The sequence below is a fragment of the Filicampus tigris genome, chromosome 14, assembly GCF_054856515.1.
Source record: "Filicampus tigris isolate MCC_2025a chromosome 14, RoL_Ftig_1.0, whole genome shotgun sequence".
NCBI classification, from domain to species: Eukaryota; Metazoa; Chordata; class Actinopteri; order Syngnathiformes; family Syngnathidae; genus Filicampus; species Filicampus tigris.
Genome location: NC_141230.1, coordinates 18,006,702 through 18,019,045, shown reverse-complemented (window position 1 = coordinate 18,019,045; position 12,344 = coordinate 18,006,702). Strand labels below are relative to the sequence as shown.

The following is a 12,344-nucleotide window of genomic DNA, read 5'->3' as shown; positions in this document are numbered from 1 at the left end:
ACTACTTTGGACACTCATCAAGCTACTTTTCTCCCGTGGACTTGACGCCTCGAGGCCGGTACATTGCCTCACCCGCCGGCGGTGGAATTACTAGCCGCGATTAGGAGAAAGGTGGTAATTATCACTTGGTTTGTGTAGTACAAACCTCTTGACGCCTCTGTTCGTGTACTGTGTGTAAGTGTGTGTACAAGTGTGTCGTGTCGTGGGCTACCTCACTCCGGTCCTCAAGTGGAAGACGACGTCACGCATCGTGTGCAAAAATGCAACTTTTTTTTGTTTTTTTTTTTAGTCAACCACAACAAATACATGAAACACTCATGCCCCCAAATTATACATTTCACTTCATTGCCAAAATACACGATTCGTGTAATTTGTTTGATTGTTTATTCATGAAGGGCTATAAATACATTTGTCTTGACTTTTGGAAACTGGGAGCTACTTCTTTGGTAAAAACAAAAAACAAAACAAAACCAAAAAACACATTTTGTCATACTTGTTAAAAGTCATTATGACTTGACAGTATCCATCTATCCAACCATTCGCTGTATCGTTTATCAACACTTGGGTTGTAGGTGTGCTGGACATTAAATAGTTTGACTTAGAATATCCAGACTTCTTGTAGCATAGCATTAACGGTAAACAGAGCGGCAAAAGTTTCCACATAGCTCTTCTATTAACCCATCATGCATGTTTTTGATATGTGGGGAGGAAACCCACACAGGAATGGGAAGAACATGCAAACCCCGCACAGGAAGGCTGGAGCCCGGATTCAAACCCACGACCGGGACTGCGATGGCTGATGTGCTAACGACTCGTTCATTTTATCACGCGACTTGACAGTAATTCAAGAAAAATATGAAATGTGTAAAATTCATCCATCTCTGGACGCTTCTTAAGCTTGACATCTAAGAAACCACCACGCCCAAAGAAAAACAACAACTAATCAGACATTTCTTCAACCAGTTATGTATATTTTCCTCTAGTGGAGTGATTTGAAATCTCAGATACACTCTCTATAGTCTATACAATACGATGCACTTCTTCATTTCACTAATGAAATGGCGGGGTGTTAACAGGGCGAAAGTGGATGCAATTTCCTATACTTGCTCTGCATCCACACCCGGTGCATTGAAACTTTTTTCCCCCTGTTAACTTGAATTCGTCGATCCTCCAGATTCTGAACTTCCTCCAATCCAGCATTGGAAAATAAACGGTGAACTTCGTCTGTGGAGATGAAACACAGTCAAATGGGGCTAGCCTGCAGTACATTCATTTGAACAACAAGAAATGCTTCAGTAAGCACATCATTGTAGTTTTATATACCTTTTGTGAAAAAATAAACACAAGTTCCATCTCCTCGCACGTAGAAATTGTCTGACAAGCACCGACCTGATTGTGAAAAGATCACACCTATTAATAGACCGCATCCGCACAAGACGTTATATAAAATAAGTATGTCCGACAAATCCGTGACTCACCCGTCTTAAACCTGAGTTGTGATAAGTCATATCTCCCATAATCACGAAAAAGAAAAATCCCTCCAAATTTCAGATAGGACGATAGCCTGTTAACAATTCCTTGCATCCTGTCGATGAAATCTCATTTACTGACTGTCACTCTACTGACCACAACATTAGCTACAATACTGTATGTACACAGCAATAAGCACAGAGTATTGTTAAATTAATACTGTTTGATGACACTCCCAGTTAAAGTTACTGTCAAACTAAACATCAAACAAAGAGAATTACATGTCCATTTAAAACAACTACATAACTGCCTTGAAAGAGGAAATCAACCCAAACATATATTTGTTTCAAGAATATGTTCCCAACAGGCCCACTAGTTGAAACACAGCATACTGATTAATATTGCGTTTGTGGAATATGAGTTCAGCAGCAAAATCCACCTATTTTTCGGTAGCTCAGGGGGCGGCCATTTTGTCATTTCTGTCGACTGAAAACGACATCACAACTACTCAGGGCTCAGGTAACGACCAATCATGTCTCGGCTTCAGAAATTAAGTGAGCTGTGATCGGTCGTTACGTGAGCCCTGAGAAGTTGTGATGTCGTTTTCAGTCGACAGAAGTGACAAAATGGCCGCCCCCAGAGATGGCTAAAAACGGGTGGATTAACTCTTATTCCACAACCGCAATATTTATCAGAATGCCTTGTTTCAATTAGTGGGCTAGCATAGAATGTATTCATGAGAAAAAATATGTTTGGGTTGACTTCCGTTTTAAGTCTGCTATATTAATGCTAACACACAATAGAAAATGCCATCGACAGGTTAACAAACAGCTTCTTCTGCGTTTTTGCAGTACACTTCACCCACTTGTCTGGATGAATTGAGGAGAGCACAAAAACCGCAAGAATAACATCCAGACTCTGTGGAGGAAAGGGAAGAGAGCACTCTTCCTCACAAATATCATGCACAAACGCGTGGCACACAGAGTGGTCGTAGTCGGGATGGCCCTGTGAGAGGGGGACAACATCAGTGATGTTCAAAATTAAAACTTAAGTCTATGAAAATGCTGTTTGTTGTATTGTACTGATGGGGAACACTGTTATTTTTTATCACCCAAGAACATACTGTAATACGTAATTAATGTACAAGTTAAATAACTGTATATTCAAACTGTGACTACAGCATGTAAATGCAACAGTCGTCTTACCTTCAACAGCTGAATAGCACATGGGGAGAAGTCACAACAGTATAAAAATGCACCGTTTTCCCTGTGAACAAAATTAAACGTTAATATTGGACAAAAATAATAGAAATGAAATAGGAGATTAGGAATATTATTTAATACACCAAACAAAACCATGTGAAGAGGTTAAAGCAATGTAGATTGAAATATTATTACACATGACACTTACTTGATATTATTAATAATGGGAAATACACTGTTGCCAACACCACATCCAACCTGTAAAATTATACAATATGTCACACATATTAATAAAAAATCATCTTTTCATTTTACTAATCATCTTAATTTTTCTTTATTCTTTTTATTTTAGTAATTTCAGAAACCTGATTGATTTCTGTTCTTTTAACAGTTTTTTTTTTTAAACTTTTTTGCTAGTGTTTATATAGTTTACTTTCTTGTAGTTACTTTGGTGAGTTACTTTAGTTTTCTCTGCTTCTGAATTTCATTAACTGTTCTGTTTATGAATGCTTTTAGGTGTTGTGTCTTTGCTTGCGTGCAACACATTGATTTTGCCTTGTGCTACATAAATAAAGCTGCCTTGCCATGCCTGTCCCAGATGACCTTTGGGCTAATGGCGGGGTACACCCTGGACTGATCGCCAGACAATCTCATACTGTATAGACAAACAACTATTCATGCTCACATTCACACTTACTGTGTGGTCATGTGGTCATGTGCACATAAAACCGAACTAATATTCACAAAATAGTATTTTGCAAAACCTCCAATATCCTGAAAGAGGAGTGTTGTCCAGGGTAAGAAACCCGCATAGCAGCTTCATTTGTTTCCAGTTTCGCATTTTGACACAGGTGCTGATGGTTTGAGGTACAGTCAAAGTGTGCGTGACTGCGGTGTTGCGGTTGTCTGACATCCATCTCCACGTCAAAGCCACTCTCTTGACTTTTGGAATATGACGGAAGCAGTTCTGGGAATTCCAAAAGCAGCCACTTGCGATCTTTGAAGAATTTACCCTTGTGTAGCTCATAAAACTTATCCCAGTAGTGGCAAGCGTCTGTATCAAATTTGCCTGTGGATAAGACATTGAAGAACAATGTCACATTTTAAAAATTAATTTACAAGGTAATGGCTTTGAAATTTGATTTTAAATGCATTCCTGCCTTGTTCTCCTAACGGAATGTGCACTTTGGAGTTTTCGGCAGCTTTCAACTGTGCATTATCTCTGTCCGCTTCTGTCCACTGCACATGATCCCTAAACATTAAGAATTACACAAATACTGTAAACATTGAAAGGAAAACACATTTCACGTATTGGATTAAAAAAAAAAAAAAAATTTAAAAACTGGATATAAAGGTCGGACTCCTCAGTAGGATATACATACAGATACATTTTTAGGATGTTGGCTCATAATAGTCTAATAAACCGCTAACCACATATTGTGCTTAAAGATGTCGTCAGGGTTGGTCAGAATTCTCGAACCCAGTGGAGCTGAGGGTCTTCTTGATGTACTCTTCAATCGTGTAGACACTTTGGTGAAGACTTTCTCCAGGGCGGCTAAATAGAGGCTCCGCAATTGATGCATTTGTACTGCAAAAACAGAGAAAGATGTTAGTTAAGTACTAACTTCCTCCCCAAAAAACATGCACTGTACTAGTATATCATGTGCAGTGGATGCTACAAAAACTTTGTTACTTTGTTAATTACTTTTGTAATTTTTCAGGTAACTGTAATTGAGTGTTTCTTTTTATTTACCCCTTTTTTCAAAATAGGCTACTTTCTTTTAGTCAATCTCCACGGATGACCAAACAACTTCAAAGCGACATAAACAAACAGACTAAGTCAACCACAGTCTAGGTCTTGATTGTGATCTTGGAGAACAATTATAAGGCCAGGCAAAAGAAAAAACAGGGTCAGCCGCAACATGGAAGCAAGTTAACCAGCGAGTATTAAAGACAATAGCAAAAGTTTTGGAGAGACAAGATATTCAGTAGCCATGGCCTTTCTTTGGAGAATTGTTTGATGCTGTCATCTACTAAGTGACTCGAGGCGAATGCATTGTGTCTTGTGCTAGCCTAGAAAACACCAGCCCCAAAATTTCTCTGTCTAATTTGAAAAAAGAACATGCAAGAAATGTGCATTTTTTTCCCCATCGTTATTATTAGCATTTTGTGTTATTAAGTTCACAATAATAGCTAAGCTATGGGATATGTTGTTTTAAGTACAGATACTTGTGTCAAAAAGTGGTAAGTAAATGTAAAGTTTAAAAAAAAATTGAGAAACTCTGAATTGTACTTAAGTACAAATGTAAGAATTATTTTTCTATTGTCAGTTATATACGATTCCCGTTTTGATACATATAATTAATTAATAGATATTTGAGCAAGTGCGAACGATAATGCAAGTACTGTACTTGATTTATGTTGCTACACTTCCTTCCAGGTGATGTCAGTAGTGGGACTTAATGTTATTGAGTCACCGGATGATGTTGACAGAAGAAGGCCAGCTTCCAAAACAGGACCAAGAAGGAACAGTAAACAAAACATTCATCCTACGCGCGCTACTACGGTAAAAACATATACGTCACCAGGTGTACCTTTACAGTCGTTTGTTGTCTTAATCTCTCTTGCTAGTATATGGATAATACATGGGATAGAAAGCTTTTTGAATGAGCTCAACCCGATTCAATCTGTTATGATACCTCTTTAGCTAACGTCGCTAATTTAATGTAGACGTATTTGCGAGCCGACAAGAGTGTTCTCAGACTCAGGATCTTCCGAACACAATCGGTTATAAACGATCAAACTGACAAACAAGACTATAATCACCCGCTTTAGCTGTAATGTGGAGTAGCAAGCAACTGAGGGGCGGCGGGGGGGGGGGGGTGGGGGGGTCATTTGCCTTCGCGCATGCGTACATGGTCTCTTGTTTGTTTGTCGACGGGTTTTGACGTAATGCATCCGTGCGAGTGGTAGTGGGCCTCGTTTTGCTAACATTTTTGGGGGTAGAATTTTATTTGTTTTGTCGAATATACCATATTTATCCTTTATAGACCCTTAGTTACTTTGTTGAATAAGAAGGCAGTGAAAACGAATACTATCCTGAAAACGTTTCTCGTTTTTATTCAATGTATTATGCTGAGTTAATGTATTCATAAGTTTTCGCCTATCCATATTTGTATATGTGTCTACTATATACTATTTTTAGATATTCTGGACCATTTTTTTTTTCAATTATTATTTTTATTTGCGGTAATGCAAATTTAACAAAACTTCCCAATGGTGTGGCTTTTTGTCTGATTTTTCAAATTAATTAATTAATTTATTTGTTTGTTTTCAGAAATGGAGATACATTATCCTCTACAGAGTATGGACAAAATGTACTTTTAAGTGGAAGCTCCCTCTGCTGGCTTTAGTCTAGAAAGACAATCGATTTCATTGTGGAGGCTGTTCTACAACCTGTGCATTTTGCAAACATAATTTAAATGGTTGATTTAAAAAAAAAAAGATGGATATTTCAATCTGACAATGACAATAACTGACGATGGTATAAGATTTTATTATGCAGTATAAGATGCAAAAAACATTTTTTTTTTACAGAATATCAGTGTCTAGAAATGCTTATTCGTGGCCAAAAATAGCAGGCTGATAGTAAACTCGAACAACACCTGAGGGTTAATTACATGGTAAAAAGACCAAAAATGTAAAAATGTTTTATTGATTGCTCAAATGAATGGAGAATTGAATGTTATACTGTATGTGTTGTTTAATCTTGGTGATGATGGTCAGTGAATTTGTGCATGCACAGCGGTTTCCAGTGACTGTCTTTTAACCCTATAGTTAAAAAAGTACAGTACTTTCAGAATTGCAGTTCAGTGTTTAGAGAGCACTTAACATGGCTTAGGTGTCCACTGAGTGTTAGTAATATGTGCTTGCAGTGCTCATTGCTTTTGAAGGGTTCAACGCAATAGGAATTTGGTGCTATTCGGGGTATTAAATAGTCTCTTGTTTTCTTGCAGATACTCTCTTGAAAGGTTGAGAGAAATGCCGCCAGATGATGGCACTTTACTGGAGAAAAAAACAGAATGTGAACGCTGCTGAGGTGTTGAGCTGGAGAGGACGAGGTATCAAAGATGGCGGGACTCTAACAAGGCTCAATACGAAGGTCCTAAGAGGCATTCTCTTAGGGGTAATGGAAAACAAAATACACATCTGCTTAAATGTAGCGGGGATTTCTATTCCTGTTTAATTCATTTTGATCTGTTGTCATAATTCAGGGAAATAGGGATTTCTGTAAAGTGTGGAGCAAGACCTCTAAATCCACAATATTGTATGAAAATGGTAAAATCTACCTGGAGAATTACCTGAAGTGCTACAGCTGGTGAGTACAAAATTAATTCTCCTTTCAAAATGTAGTCGAGTATTCCGAATACCTTCCTGCAGATGATTTACCCAAAGTTTTGCTTACACAGATTAACAACCGTCTTCTAACTTTCTAATGAACTTTTCAGTGTTCATTCCATGCCTCATGCTCTCTACGATTTGCCCAAACGATCTAAAATTGATAAATTTGAAGATACCTTGCTGTGCCAGAGCCCACTTGTAAGTTGTTGCCCACCAAAAAACATTCCATTGTTACATCTACACATTTATATTGACTATATGTGTGAATGTGTTTTGTTGCCAGGGAACCACATTAGCATCTCCTTCCGATCACAAGTCCAGTCTCTTGTTTTTGACAGCCAATAATTGGTTGTATCGCTTATCAGAGTCCACAGGACAGGAGCTGGAGAGAGTTTTCCTCTCTTCAAAACACACTTTCAGGTTGATTGAAATCATTTGGTTGTACGTTTTCTTTTTTTTTTTACAAAGTGCACTTCATGTTGCTATTCTCTTTTTTTTTTCTTAAGGTACCTAAGCTGGGATGTTTCTCAAGAGATATTTTATGTTAAATCTCTTCACAACAAAGGAACACCCTTAGCACAGCAGGTAAAAATTAATTAAACCTATAATGAGATGTTTGAAATATTTGAGTTACCCAATTTGACTCATCAGGAATCTCATCAAATGGAACAGTTGCATCAAATGTCCAGTGAGAATGTGAAGCAAAAGTGGCACAATCACAAAATAAATCAATCTCAGGGTGAGTCACTGCAATAATTTGTTCACTTTTGATTTATTTTATTTTACCAGGCTGGTGTCACCCAGAATACAGTGATGCATCTGATCATATTCCAAGTTTTCCCCTTACAAATTGTGGGAATGATGGAAGTCAACAAACAGGTTTGGATATTTGTTCTTGTAACATGTTTTGAATATAGCAGGGGTGTGGTATGAAGGTATCCATTTCAATCTTGCAGGTATTCGGGAACGGCATTATTGATGTTGACTTATCTCAGGGCGTCCTGGCTGTATCGTACAGCAGAAAGGCAATGAAGCTGTTTAGCTTTGAGCACATTGTGCAAAAGGTGTGTATGTTCTATGTCATACTTAATATCAGTCCTTTAATAACCTTGTGTTATTATACTACCTTATTCCTATTGATTAATCGAGTAATCAGATAAAAATGTGTTTTTAGAACTTTGGAAAATGATGCAATCGGGTGTTATATTTCGGAGGAAACTGTTCTTTGTTGTTGGTCCAAATTTCTAACACCAACTGAGTGTTTTCTTGTGTAGTACCTGGTGGAGAAATTAACGCTTGGAAAGCCAAGTTCACTTCTCGGTGGCAAAACAGTCGGAAAGGTTCCATTTGGCATTCCGGTTAACATCCACATCACAGGTACGTTTAATACACTTTGTGATAAGGTTTTTATGTAGACTCTTGGCCATGAATTAAGACTTTTTTAGTGATGACGTTGAATTTCTTTTCCTCTGATTACACTAGATTGCCCTCCTGTGCTTTTTGAGGTGTCTTGCTCCAATAACGGTGTGCAGATTGGAGGCTTTCCTTGGCATTACATTCACACGCCACCACAAAAATGCCACCAAGGGACTCATCACTTCCGCTCACTTAAAGACAGCACTATGGTATTAAAAATGAACACTTAACAGGAGGAAACTTTGGACATATGAATAAATGTTGGAGAAATTTCAGCATGTTTAGCTGGTCGGGGTTTTCTATGTCTTGATTGTAGTGCAATACGAAACCAAGGGTGAGTTGGCAAGCACCCACGGGACATGTCAGCCTAAGTGGAGCGAGAGGGACAGTTGTTTTTGACACTCGTTTTAGTCCTCTTTTCAAAGCCGGTTTCCTCCCTGATCTACACTGTACACTTCATAATGTGCCCAAACTGAACGTTTTTTTTTTTTTCTTTAAATCAATTCAGGCCATAAATGGAATACAAAATATGAGCTGTTACTCTCTAGAGAGCGATGCGATTTTCTTCCATCCTGATGACTCGGGAAGAATCATTCATGCGGGGCCCAGCACCATTAAGTGAGTAGTACAAAGAAACTGTGTTTCAACGTTAGGTCCATCTGCATAATCTCATGAGCTCTAATACAAGCGGAAACTGTAAACACAAATCATCACTTTGATTGACATTGTCGGAAAGTTGGTGATTTAACTTGATCTTTTATTGTGGTGTTATCCCCTTTAATAATAATAATAATAATTATCCCTACAGTTCATTTAGCTGCTTTGGTAAAAATGCCATTTTTTTTTCTCCTTCCCAGCATTCTTAAAATCCATGGTGAGTTGAACAGCAGCTTACCGTCAAAAGTAGTAGAAGATTTCTCGATGGCAATTCATCGTAACAACATTGTAAGTCTTTTCCGATGCGACGGATGAGAATTTTTGAGTCACTTATGCTCCTATGAACTTTAAAATGTCATGTTTTTGTTACGTACATCTGCGGCAGTCTACCTCGCAAGTCACTGTCACCTCTTCAGGCCGCACAGTGAAGAGAAGATTCCAGCAGCTCGATGATGACCCTGATCAGGAGGTAAGAAAATACTTTCAAGCTCCAGACTGAGGCCAATCGATGGCAATTTTGGATTCAGCCTTTTACAAACAATCACACCAGCTGTTGTTTTCACCACACTCCTTAATGATGTTCTTTCTTGTAACAAATAAGACTCTGAGGCCGTTTCTTCCACACTCATCAGCCATGAACAAAACCACCTGGACTATTCTCTACATTATCCAAGCACATTATTCGTAATATGAATATCATACAAGTGCAATATTACCATCTTGTTTACGAGTGTTACCACCTCGCCTTATTCTATTTCATTATGTTGATCATTTTTCATTTTTAGTTTTCAAATTTCTTTCCACACTCTAAAAACAGGTGGGTCAAAAATTGTTAAATGAGTTACCCAAAAAGTTGGGTCAAATGAATAATCCACCAAGCAACCTCTCAAATTTGGTTGTTTTGTATAAAATCCAAACAAACAAAAAGAGTTGTTTTGTGATTTATTCATTTGACCCAACTCTTTGGATCAAACAAATGACCCAAAATATTGGGTCGGTCCCTTGAAGACCCAATTTGGTTTACTGTACTTTTGACCCAACTGTTTTTGTTTGTGTTTTTCTTCTCTTTTTTTTTCTATCATACCTAGGAGTCGAAACAACAACCCAGATTGGTAGTTTTGTAAATTGGTAGTTTTGTACAAAACAACTCCCAAAACTGGACTGTTTTGTACAAAACAAAGCAAAGTGGGTCAAATTGACCCCATTTGTGGATTGGTCCCAAAATTGTGTTTTTTTAACCCAACTGTTATGCGGTTGCCAATAGTGGTTTGAATTGTAATATGTTGATTGTGTGGAAAGGTTTCTTTTATACACGTGCACAACTAGAAGAAATGAGGAGTACCTTCATAAAGTCACAGAATTCATCTGCGTGCCTGTGGGAGCCAGAATTATTAACTTGCTCAAACACAAATTCATTGATTACCTCCTAAGGTCACTGTTAAAATAAAGCCACAATTTAAAAAAAGAACTGAAAGTAAGTTACGGTCACATAAATACACCCACTGTGTTGTGGGCTATACTGGTTTCTGAAACAAATGAACTACCAGGAAATAACTTGTGTTGGTCGAAAAACTAAAAACATAACAAAAGGAAACACCAAATATTTCAGACTTTCCGTACTGTCATATATGAGGACGAGCTGGACCTTTTGGCAGTGGTGGTCACCAACGGTTCGGATGGGGAGGGAAAAGCTCAGGTCCGACTGCATGACAACCAGAGTGGACAGTTACTGAAGACCGTTGATCTGTTGGAACCATGGGATGAGGTGAGTAACTACACATAAGAGTGTCAATGTGCTGAGCTGAACTTTCGTCTTTGGTTTCAGACTTACCGACATGACCTGATCTTTGACAAGGACACAATTGTTCATATTGAACAAAAGAACACCAACGTCTGCTGTCACATTTACAAGCTCAAAACTGCCCCCAAATAGAACCAAAGGGGGATTTGGGGCTGCTTTTAATTTTTAGTTTGTTCCAAGCTGTTACTTTGTACATTGGTAGAGTTGAATACATTTGGATTATTTTGTCATTTTTGTTGAAATAAAAACTCTTCTCTTGTTGCCAAAGAAATTATCTGAGGATGTCATCTAGATCAGACGTTCAAGCTTATTTTGCCATAATTATTTTTGATGCTGGTTTTAATAGATGTTAGAATTAGAAAATTTAGTTTGAATGTTTTAAAAAAAAAAAAGACAATGAATGTCTGCTGTCACAAATAACCCACTAAAGTGGTGGTTTGGTCTAGACATTGTAAACCCGCAGAGTTAATTTGCTTGTGTACATGCTGTACATGGCCCCAAAAAATGTTCGGTAATCTGTTCCCGCCAAATATAGCGGTACAATGGACGCTCGTTTTTTTCACTGCGAAGATGAATACATTCATGCAGGAGCAGCATGCTTTCACCATATCCGGGTGAGTCAGAGTCACACTCGCTGGTATGGCTGAGGAACGTTTCCCGGGTTTTATGGGGAACTATTCAGAGAGCTGAACCCAGCAAAGCAGCCGAAGATAATAATAAAAAAAAGCCACATGCTTGAAAACACTGATGTCAGCCTTATTGTTTGTAAAGTGCTTTGTTACCGCTCCAGCTGTTATGAAATGCGCTATATAAATTGTATTGTATTGTATTAAACTTTTTCAAATAAGTTTTTGCCCTTTGTGGGAATCACAAAACACGTCGAGGCTTGTGCAACGCACAAGAAGAACAGATGTTGAGGAGCAAAGCAAGGACCCGGACTGATCACCAGTCACTCACAAGTTGATTGTGAATGGACTGGAGCATTGAATGGAATTTGATCTCCAGCAGTGGCTGTGACGGGAGGGGAGGGGCGAATTGCCATTTTTTATAAATATTTTGTTAACAGGTGTGAGTGGGGGGTTGCGGACGGAACTTTTTTGAGCTTGATGTCCCTTCTAGCTATGTAAAAAACAGCCAATATTTGCACGGGCGGACAAGCAAAACATGAGATTTTTGTCCACCGGTGGGGCGTTGCGGACAGATTTATTAGCTTTATAACCCCTCAATTAAAAGCTGTTCCTTCTACAAGACAAAGCTGTCAGCGCCGGCTGACTATTAATGTGGATGCTCTGACCCCAACTCTTGACCACCCCCCCCCCCCCACACTGCACGCCCCTGGTCGTCAACCAATCATAGGGCACATACAGAAAAAAAACAACAACCATTCATACATATTC

The 12,344-nt window shown here is 38.4% G+C and overlaps 2 protein-coding genes across 8 annotated transcripts; one reads left to right on the top strand and one right to left on the bottom strand.

The window, feature by feature from the left end:
* Nucleotides 1-370: 370 nt before the first annotated feature.
* On the bottom strand, nt 371-5,543 carry mettl8 (methyltransferase 8, methylcytidine). Of its 5 annotated transcripts, none has more exons than XM_086051116.1 (10): nt 5,499-5,543; nt 4,104-4,260; nt 3,833-3,924; nt 3,437-3,741; nt 2,881-2,930; nt 2,676-2,736; nt 2,336-2,475; nt 1,479-1,585; nt 1,324-1,389; nt 371-1,224 (listed from the first exon to the last, which is right to left on the bottom strand). In XM_086051116.1, exons 2-10 carry the CDS (start codon nt 4,253-4,255, stop codon nt 1,070-1,072), a joined length of 1,128 nt encoding a protein of 375 aa, XP_085907242.1. In that variant the 5' UTR covers nt 4,256-4,260; nt 5,499-5,543; the 3' UTR covers nt 371-1,069. The 5 variants fall into 5 exon arrangements, with proteins under 5 accessions (XP_085907242.1, XP_085907245.1, XP_085907243.1 ...); XM_086051119.1 differs by lacking the exon at nt 5,499-5,543 and adding an exon at nt 5,372-5,462; XM_086051117.1 differs by lacking the exon at nt 5,499-5,543 and adding an exon at nt 5,267-5,395.
* On the top strand, nt 5,113-11,794 carry dcaf17 (ddb1 and cul4 associated factor 17). Of its 3 annotated transcripts, none has more exons than XM_086051113.1 (15): nt 5,113-5,238; nt 6,689-6,858; nt 6,947-7,050; nt 7,181-7,271; nt 7,357-7,493; nt 7,580-7,658; nt 7,863-7,952; nt 8,030-8,137; nt 8,348-8,450; nt 8,556-8,698; nt 8,998-9,107; nt 9,347-9,434; nt 9,532-9,615; nt 10,756-10,911; nt 10,972-11,794. In XM_086051113.1, the coding sequence occupies exons 2-15, from the start codon at nt 6,724-6,726 to the stop codon at nt 11,077-11,079; spliced, it is 1,536 nt and encodes a 511-aa protein (XP_085907239.1). In that variant the 5' UTR covers nt 5,113-5,238; nt 6,689-6,723; the 3' UTR covers nt 11,080-11,794. The 3 variants fall into 3 exon arrangements, with proteins under 3 accessions (XP_085907239.1, XP_085907241.1, XP_085907240.1); XM_086051115.1 differs by having other exon boundaries at nt 5,178-5,238; nt 6,689-6,793; nt 7,142-7,271; XM_086051114.1 differs by having other exon boundaries at nt 5,179-5,238; nt 6,689-6,793.
* The last annotated feature ends 550 nt before the right edge of the window (nt 11,795-12,344 follow it).

Excerpts from the sequence above, each read along its gene's own strand:
- mettl8 (XM_086051116.1), bottom strand. The coding sequence starts at position 4,255 with ATGCATCAATTGCGGAGCCTCTATTTAGCCGCCCTGGAGAAAGTCTTC. Across the intron at positions 2,476-2,675 it reads GTGCTATTCAGCTGTTGAAG|GGCCATCCCGACTACGACCA; the intron begins GTAAGACGACTG and ends CCCCTCTCACAG. Across the intron at positions 1,225-1,323 it reads TGTTTATTTTTTCACAAAAG|ACGAAGTTCACCGTTTATTT; the intron begins GTATATAAAACT and ends TCATCTCCACAG.
- dcaf17 (XM_086051113.1), top strand. The coding sequence starts at position 6,724 with ATGATGGCACTTTACTGGAGAAAAAAACAGAATGTGAACGCTGCTGAG. Across the intron at positions 7,051-7,180 it reads TACCTGAAGTGCTACAGCTG|TGTTCATTCCATGCCTCATG; the intron begins GTGAGTACAAAA and ends TGAACTTTTCAG. Across the intron at positions 8,138-8,347 it reads TTGAGCACATTGTGCAAAAG|TACCTGGTGGAGAAATTAAC; the intron begins GTGTGTATGTTC and ends TTTCTTGTGTAG.